At 35.6% G+C, this 8,466-nt stretch overlaps 2 protein-coding genes across 3 annotated transcripts; one reads left to right on the forward strand and one right to left on the reverse strand.

Moving 5' to 3' along the window:
- Positions 1-4,859: 4,859 nt before the first annotated feature.
- LOC143585146 (F-box/kelch-repeat protein At3g23880-like) lies at positions 4,860-6,165 on the forward strand. Its single transcript, XM_077066997.1, has one exon. The coding sequence runs from the start codon at positions 4,881-4,883 to the stop codon at positions 6,039-6,041; it is 1,161 nt and encodes a 386-aa protein (XP_076923112.1). The 5' UTR covers positions 4,860-4,880; the 3' UTR covers positions 6,042-6,165.
- Positions 6,166-6,279: 114 nt separating this feature from the next.
- On the reverse strand, positions 6,280-8,431 carry LOC143585147 (hsp70-Hsp90 organizing protein 2-like). Of its 2 annotated transcripts, XR_013144508.1 has the most exons (6): positions 8,257-8,431; positions 8,023-8,175; positions 7,847-7,924; positions 7,096-7,197; positions 6,567-6,984; positions 6,280-6,470 (listed from the first exon to the last, which is right to left on the reverse strand). XR_013144508.1 is itself a non-coding variant. In XM_077066998.1 (5 exons), exons 1-5 carry the CDS (start codon positions 8,398-8,400, stop codon positions 6,688-6,690), a joined length of 774 nt encoding a protein of 257 aa, XP_076923113.1. In that variant the 5' UTR covers positions 8,401-8,431; the 3' UTR covers positions 6,280-6,687. The 2 variants fall into 2 exon arrangements, 1 of the variants encoding a protein (XP_076923113.1); XM_077066998.1 differs by having other exon boundaries at positions 6,280-6,984.
- Positions 8,432-8,466: the final 35 nt, after the last annotated feature.

Below are 8,466 nucleotides of genomic sequence, written 5' to 3' on the forward strand. Positions count from 1 at the left end.
TCATAAAACCTACAAAATGATTCCGTATTAATTGTCGGAAATTTTGTAACCAGTAACCAAAACTAAAATAAAGTAGTATAAAGGGTTTGTAGTCTAATGATAACAATGTGGAAGTTGACGGTCCTATGGCGAATGATTGTGTAGATTTTGTAAGTAAAATCAACGAGTGTGTGTTAGACGTACGTTTTTAAAAAATTGCATCAATAATAATAATGCATAGAGATAAATCTAAAATTTGGTTAGTTATTAGGCTTGGGGACTAAGTTTCTCATAATTTGGTAACTTTGTCGTTTGCTTCAACCCTACGTCAATGGATTCTTTCGATATATACATCTATTAGTATCGCCACCATCAATCATTAATTTAATGTTGGAAATCTTGTATAAAAGAATCCAAAAATAAGAAAAGAAATAATCAAGAAACGGTGAACCGGACTTGTGTTTGACACAATTCCCTTAAACAGATTCTCGGTCTGTTCCCAGGGTACTCCGATTCGAAGCAGAAGCGTAGTACTGCCGGACTTGATCACTTGCCCGAAACGAAAACCGTAACAATGTTGTTGTAACAAAGGGGAAGTTGAAGAAGTGTGTATGTTTGTGTATTTTCGGTTGTGTCAAAATGATGCACTCATCATGGTTTTATAACCAAGGAATCATAACCATCATCAATTTCCAATTGATGACAATTAAAGAATAATAATATTCAAATAATGGTCATTAAACATAATCAATTCTAATTGATGACCATTAAAGAATAATAATATTCAAATAAATAATGGTCATTAGTGCATAATTGAAAACCAAAAACAATAATTATTATCATAATGATTATTAATTATCTTGACAAGGCCAACATATTTGAAATTTCAAAACCGAATTCCAAAATTGTCTCACGCGGGCTCGGGTTTTAATTGAGATTTCATTCACACACTTTAAAAAACTTCCAACAATCCCCCACATGAATGGAGGTCGAAACAGCATTATTTCGATTAGATTTCAGCAGTTGAATCTTGCATACAATAGGTAGGTGTTATCCTTTGAACCTTTGCTTATGAAGCATACTTAGCCCACTGGCTCTGAGTAGACGGTGATGTCTTTGAACTCGTCTGCCGTTTGTGTAGACGACAATATACTTCACACAAGACTCTCCCTGACAAAGTCAAGTCCTCATAGTTATGTTCGTTATGATCATGAACATGCTCCTGGTTCTGCAAGAGCTATTAAGTATTGTGCCCAACAACACCCTTCGAAGCGACCCCACTTCTCTCTCACATAGGTGATTCACCATGTATAACTACCTAGGTCGAATCATTAAAAGCCATATGCTTAGCCTCACACTTGTCACTTTTAGGAATGGACTAGGAAGGTTACCTTGCCACGTGGTAAACTCTCTCTTAAAATTGTAGGGTTATCCCCCCCACAGTGACAGCACTAATTCATACAAGTAGGTTTTCCTATTGAACTCAACTCTTGGGATCTCCAGTCTGTTGAGTTAGGTTTCCTTCGCATGAACTTTAATTTTTCAAGGGCTTCAGTCCCATTCCCATGGACGACTTCTGAACTAACTCTCTACTTAGGCCTTTTGTTAGCGGATCCGCAATATTATCCTTTGACTTCACGTAGTCAACAGTGATAATTCCAGTAGATATTAGGTGTCGTACCATATTATGTCTACGTCTAATATGTCTATTCTTACCATTATACATTGTGCTATGAGCTCTGCCAATTGCCGATTGGCTATCACAATGTATACAGATGGCCGATGCCAGCTTATGCCATCTTGGTATATCCTCAACAAATTGACTTAACCATTCTGCCTCTTCGCCGGCTTTATCTAGGGCGATGAATTCTGATTCCATCGTGGATCTAGCTATAACCGTTTGTTTAGACGATTTCCATGATATAGTAGCACCTCCAAGTGTGAATACATATCCACTTGTTGCTCTGGAATCATTCGTGTCAGATATCCAATTTGCATCACAATGTCCTTCGAAAACTGCAGGATATCTGTTATAATGTAACACGTATTCTCTAGTGTATCTTAGGTACCGAAGCAACCGAATCACACAGTTCCAATGACTTGAACTTGGGTTGCTTGTGTATCTACTTAGCTTGCTCACAGCATATGCTAAGTCGGGTCTAGTGCAACTCATAAGATACATCAAACTGCCAATAATTCTTGAGTATTCCAACGGGTTAACGGGTTCACCTCTATTCTTAGCTAGATGTTGACTTGTGTCAATGGGAGTTCTAGCTACATTAGAGTCATTTGCATTAAACTTCTCAAGAATTTTGCTCACGTAATGGAATTGACTTAAAACAAGTCCATCTTGGGTTCGTGTGATTTTAACTCCCAAAATCACATTCGCAAAACCCATGTCCTTCATGTCAAATCTTGCTTTTAACATGTTCTTAGTGGACGTTATGATTTTGTCATCACTTCCAGCAATGAGCATATCATCTACGTATAGACACAAAATGACATATCCAACGGATGTGTCCTTCACGTATACACATTTGTCACATTCATTGATTTTGAACTCAGCATCAAGCATGACATGATCAAACTTTTGGTGCCATTGTTTAGGAGCGTGTTTCAATCCATACAAGGATTTCACAAGTTTACACACTTTCGTTTCTTGCCCAACGGCTATGAAGCCTTCGGTTTTTTCTATGTAAATCTCTTCCTCTAGATTTCCATTCAAGAAAACCGTTTTTACATCCATTTTGGTGAACTTCTAAGTTTCTAATGGTGGCAATGGCAAGCACCAACCTTATAGATGTTATTCGCGTAACCGGCGAATATGTATCAAAGTAATCTAAACCTTCTCGTTGTTTATATCCTTTGATCACCAACCTTGCCTTATACTTATCGATGGCCCCATCAGGTTTTATCTTCTTCTTGAAGATCCATCGATATCCTAGTGGTTTACACCCTTGAGGAAGATCCATTAGTTCCCACGTATGATTTTTAAGATAGAATCTATCTCACATTTGATGGTAGAAACATCTATATACCCATCGCTATTGTAAGCATATTATGGTGAATTTTCAATGATGAATATCCAAGTATTTAAATATCTTATTACCATATATTAATTCATATGTTACAATTCGTCATTAACATATAATTCATATGTTACAGTTCGTCATTAACATATAATTCATATGTTACAATTCGTCATTAACATATAATAATTCATATGTTACAATTCACACTTAGTGAATTTCCAAGGAGTTAATACGTCATAAACATATATTAATTTATATGTTACAATTCACACTTAGTGAATTTCCAAAGAGTTAATACGTCATATATGTTACAATTCACACTTAGTGAATTTGTCATTAACATATATTAAATCATATGTTACAATTCACACTCAATGAGTTTCCAAGGAATTACACATCACTTTTTTTTTTAATTTCCTCTTAGTATATTCACCTCGTTATTCTATTACCATCTCATGATGTGATTATATATTTGATGTGTCGTCTTAGACTTTAATCTTCGCAACAACTCACAAGTTGTTTATTATACGAAATTATTTTGACGACATTTACACATCAAATCTCCAAGTGTTATTATCTTCAATACTTTCGTCATCCGACATGACTCATCTCAGTGATATCGTTTTATATTATGTATACAAGTATTCCCTCAAATATAAATCCATGCACACATATCCTCATATCCTCATTTCACTTTTGAAACCATACTCTTGAACAAATATGTTCAAATAACATCAACTTGTTACAATTACTACACTTAAGTAGCAAAGCTTGAATTTTCTAACACATCCATTAGAAAATTAACGTTTACACAAAACATTATAAATAAATCGTATCTTACACGCGTGTTAGATATTTAACGTTTACAAGAAACGAAAGGTTTACTCAAAACCATTTCTAACACAATTGTTAGACACAAACGATTGCAAAAATCGTTAACCAAAACTAATAAAATCCCAACGGTTTTCCAAGATCAGTTCTAACACTATAGTTAGAATACAAACGATTACACAAATCATTTTACCAACGGTTGATCAAATTTTACATTTTGTACCACGGTATAGGATTTAAGATTGCATCATGATCTCTAAAATCCAAACACACCAAGTTATACTACGCACATAATTTCCCAAAAGAAAATATTTATAAGATTATAATATCTAAATATTTTTATTTCAAATCATTTCGTGAAACCAAAATCCTTATAAATAAGGTTTTAAGATTGTAGCAACAATCTCATGAAATCTGTTTAAGTTTGTTGGAAATCTTGTATAAAAGAATCCAAAAATAAGAAAAGAAATAATCAAGAAACGGTGAACCGGGCTTGTGTTTGACACAATTCCCTTAAACAGATTCGCGGTCTGTTCCCAGGGTACTCCGGTTCGAAGCAGAAGCGTAGTACTGCCGAACTTGATCACTTGCCCGAAACGAAAACCGTAACAATGCTGTTGTAACAAAGAGGAAGATGAAGAAGTGTGTATGTTGGTGTATTTTCGGTTGTGTCAAAATGATGCATTCATCATGGTTTTATAACCAAGGAATCATAACCATCATCAATTTCCAATTGATGACAATTAAAGAATAATAATATTCAAATAATGGCCATTAAACATAATCAATTCTAATTGATGACCATTAAAGAATAATAATATTCAAATAAATAATGGTCATTAGTGTATAATTGAAAACCAAAAACAATAATCATTATCATAATGATTATTAATTATCTTGACAAGGCCAACATATTTTGAATTTCAAAACCGAATTCCAAAATTGTCTCACGCGGGCTCGGGTTTTAATTGAGACTTCATTCACACACTATAAAAAACTTCCAAACATTTAATTCATCAAATCATTCGACCTTCAAATATGATGGCTGATGAGTTTCCTCTAGACATCATATACGGAATCTTGTCAAGGCTGCTGATCAAATCATTGGCTCGTTTCCGGTGTGTATGCAAGTCATGGCTCAAATACATCAACGATCCTTACCTTCAAACCATTCATGTCACCGAAGAGCCCACACCGTTCCTAGGCTTTTCATCTCGTGATACGGAGAATCTACGCAAAATCAGTCTTTTGCGAGTAGACCAAGGTTCTATGACTGTGAAAAAGGACCCAGTTTACGAGTTCTGTTACAAGGGTTGGTCTATGACTTTAGGCTCATGCAATGGGCTAATCCTGGTCTGTTTTAATATAGGAACCAGTGATCATGACACCTTTGTTCTTCAACTTATCAACCCGCTTACTAAACAACGTGACACTTTGCCACCCATCAAGATTGGGACTACTTATGCGCACTGGTTCGATTCAGGAGCAACAGCAGGGTTCGCTTTTGATGATTCCACCAACACTTTAACTACGGTGTGTGTTATTCTTAAACAACCGGATTGGTCACACGATTTCTTTGATGTGCGTCGGGGAAAACTATGCACCATGGTTCATCGCTCTGGGATGAGCTCATGGCGAAAGGTGGCCCAAAATCCTGCTTGTCCCATAGGCGGTGAAGGTGTATTTGCTCATGGACGTTTGCATTGGTTGGCTAGTCGTGAATTCTTCCGTTCGCCAAGAAAAATAGTATGGTTTGATGTCAAGGTCGAGGAATTCGGTCTAATAGATTTCCCAGATCTCCCCGAAATGTCGCCTGAGTTTCACTATTATGTGCCGTTGGTTGACCTGAATGGTGAGCTTGGATTTGCATATGATAGGCATAACGGTTTCCATATGTGGATATTGAAGCAGGAAAAATGGGTGTTTCATTGTTTCATTAATTATCCGTTAGCTTTAACAAACCTAGGGTATGAAGATGTAATGGTGTCGGATTGCTGGAACAATGCCGGGGACATATTGCTGATCGTGGACGATTGGCATCGGGGGAAACACTTGCTTGTTTACACCCTGAAAACTGGTGATTTGAAAGGGTTTGTATGGGATGATCCATCTGAAGCTAAAGCAGATGTCGGAACAGATGTCCGAATGTCCCGAAGCAGCATGTTTTCCATCCGTGGTATCAACCCAAGTGCTTATTAACATTTAATTAATAACTATTATCTAAATAATTTTTGTCTTCTGTTTCTGTTTCTTAGCATCTGAAATCATCAGTTTTTCTGCAAACATTGAATTTTTAGCTGTACCTTCTTATTTCCAGCTCTAATTCTTTTTATGCAAATCAATAGTTAAAATAAAAAATGATCAAAACCGGTTAAATGGAACCTTTTTAGACTGTTAATAACCTGCAGGTTTAATCTAAAACAAATCAACAGAAAAAACAGGAAAGTGCATGGTACACAAATCAAAACCATTATAATGTACATAACAAACACAAAACTAAAGTCACGACCCAAACACCTCACAAATAATCATCTCCGATATAAAACGCTCTTCATCCAAACAGAACAGAACAGAACAAACATGAACACGTCTTATGGTTGTCTATGCATGTGTTATGACTGGATCTTCCTGAAAATCATCCAAACATGTTCAATATCTAAACCTCATTTACGTAACTTAGAATTTAGAAAATAAGAACATTATAATAATAATGAAGCTATATACCTTATTTTCCTTGTTTACACCATGAAATTGTCTTCCAGCTTCAACTGCTTCCCTGTTAGATGACAAAAAAAAATTTTATTCTCTCACAACGTAAAGAAACCCGATATAGTTTTGCAACTTGTTATAGCAATTCTAGTGTGTCGTGTAAGAGGTGATTAGAGCATTGCCTGAAAGCATGAACGAGTTCCATGTTTTCCGGGTCAAGCTTAACTCCCTCATAAAATGCATTTGCTGCTTCATCAAATTTCTGCAACAAACGCAAAGCTGAACCCTCTCGATACCAAGCTTTTTGCCAGTTGGGTCTCAATTCCCTGCACACTTGTGCATCAGTTAACGCGCGGTCAGCTTGCCCGAGGCGCATCCAACAGAGACTCCGGTTTGAAAACAATGTAGCATCACTCGGGTCAAAATCAATTGCCTGTTTATGGCCAACATGAAAAGATTAGATTTTAAAATCAATTTAACTTGCTTTTAATTGTCATGAAAAACTAGATTTACATTCACACACAAGAAGCAAAATAATGCAGACCTGAGTATAAGCATCAATAGCTGCCATGTATTCCTTCCGCTTGAAAGCATCATCTGCTCTTGATTTTGCTTCAGCAGATTTTTTCTTTGCCTCCGCTGTCACCTGAAAAACATGATGAACGTGTTACTGTCAAAACGAAACAAGCTTCTTAATGTTGCAAGCTTAGATTCATTTACATTAAACTAGCCTGTAAACTAACCGAGCAAGCAAAAACAAGGTGTGTTCGTTCATTTAACTTTATCCAAACAAACGACTGAACACGAATAATTAAACAAACGAAGTTTTCTTGTTTGTGTTCGCTCGTTAAGAAGATGTGTTATAGTGTTCCTTTATGTTCGTTTGTTAATTAATAGTGCAAACGAAAAATTCACGAACGTAAACGAACACAAACTAACAAGCATAATTGAACCTATATGTATGAACATAATCGAGTGAAGTGTGAACACCAATAAAACTATAATAAATTGTAACAGACCTACAAATTTTAAATGAATATATGAACAAACTAAAACTAACAAAAATAAATGAACGAAACAAATGTTAATAAATTAGCATAAATGAACAAACGAGATATGTGTTCATGTTCGTTTGTTTTAACTAAATGAAAAAAAAACTGTTCATAATAAATTCAATTCTACACTAGTCTGCCCAACTTCCTATTGAAACTTAAAATCTAAAAAGTGACTAATTTCATATAGAAACACAAGCATAAAACAATCTTTTTCGCTAAATAAAAAAGTCAAAATGGTACCTTAGGCGTTTCTTTGGTTGAAATGGTAGCATCACTTAGCGAGTTGGTTACAATATCTCTTGTATTTCTTTCTGCTTCCTGAAAAAAATTACCTCAAAATATGATCAAAGCCCACCACATAAATACATAATGCCACTTGATATATGCTAAAAACATATATAGATTCAAGTGCTTACCTGTTCTTTGGCACCTTCAGATTGCATATGGTTGATTATACCATCAACTGTCCAATCTTCAACAGTTTCCACTTGAGATGATAACGGTAAAAGCATCTCGACAGCACCCCGGTTACCTCTAGCAGCTGCAACTTGTACAGGCTTGAAACCATCCTAAAATAACAAAATTACAAAAGTGAGATGAGTTTTTTTAATAAATGGGAGCCACAAATATCATGACAAACAAAGTTTAACCTCATCAGCCATATTAGGATCAGCACCGGCTTTTAGCAAGCACGCGATCAATTCTGAGTTACCAATATCAGCAGCAATATGCAGTGGTGTTGCTCCACCGGCAAAAATATTCACTTTAGCGCCTGCCTGTGATTTAGCACACATAAGTATTAATATTCAACAGACACTGCCTCTTGAGATATGAATATATGATACATGATTAAAATTCTA

Source organism: Bidens hawaiensis, unplaced genomic scaffold (assembly GCF_021521415.1).
Source record: "Bidens hawaiensis isolate Kalapana, Puna unplaced genomic scaffold, B.hawaiensis_p1.1 tig00033582_1, whole genome shotgun sequence".
NCBI classification, from domain to species: domain Eukaryota; kingdom Viridiplantae; phylum Streptophyta; class Magnoliopsida; order Asterales; family Asteraceae; genus Bidens; species Bidens hawaiensis.

Excerpts from the sequence above, each read along its gene's own strand:
- LOC143585146 (XM_077066997.1), top strand. The coding sequence starts at position 4,881 with ATGATGGCTGATGAGTTTCCTCTAGACATCATATACGGAATCTTGTCA.
- LOC143585147 (XM_077066998.1), bottom strand. The coding sequence starts at position 8,400 with ATGTGTGCTAAATCACAGGCAGGCGCTAAAGTGAATATTTTTGCCGGT. Across the intron at positions 7,925-8,022 it reads CTGAAGGTGCCAAAGAACAG|GAAGCAGAAAGAAATACAAG; the intron begins GTAAGCACTTGA and ends AATTTTTTTCAG. Across the intron at positions 7,198-7,846 it reads CAACCAAAGAAACGCCTAAG|GTGACAGCGGAGGCAAAGAA; the intron begins GTACCATTTTGA and ends CATGTTTTTCAG.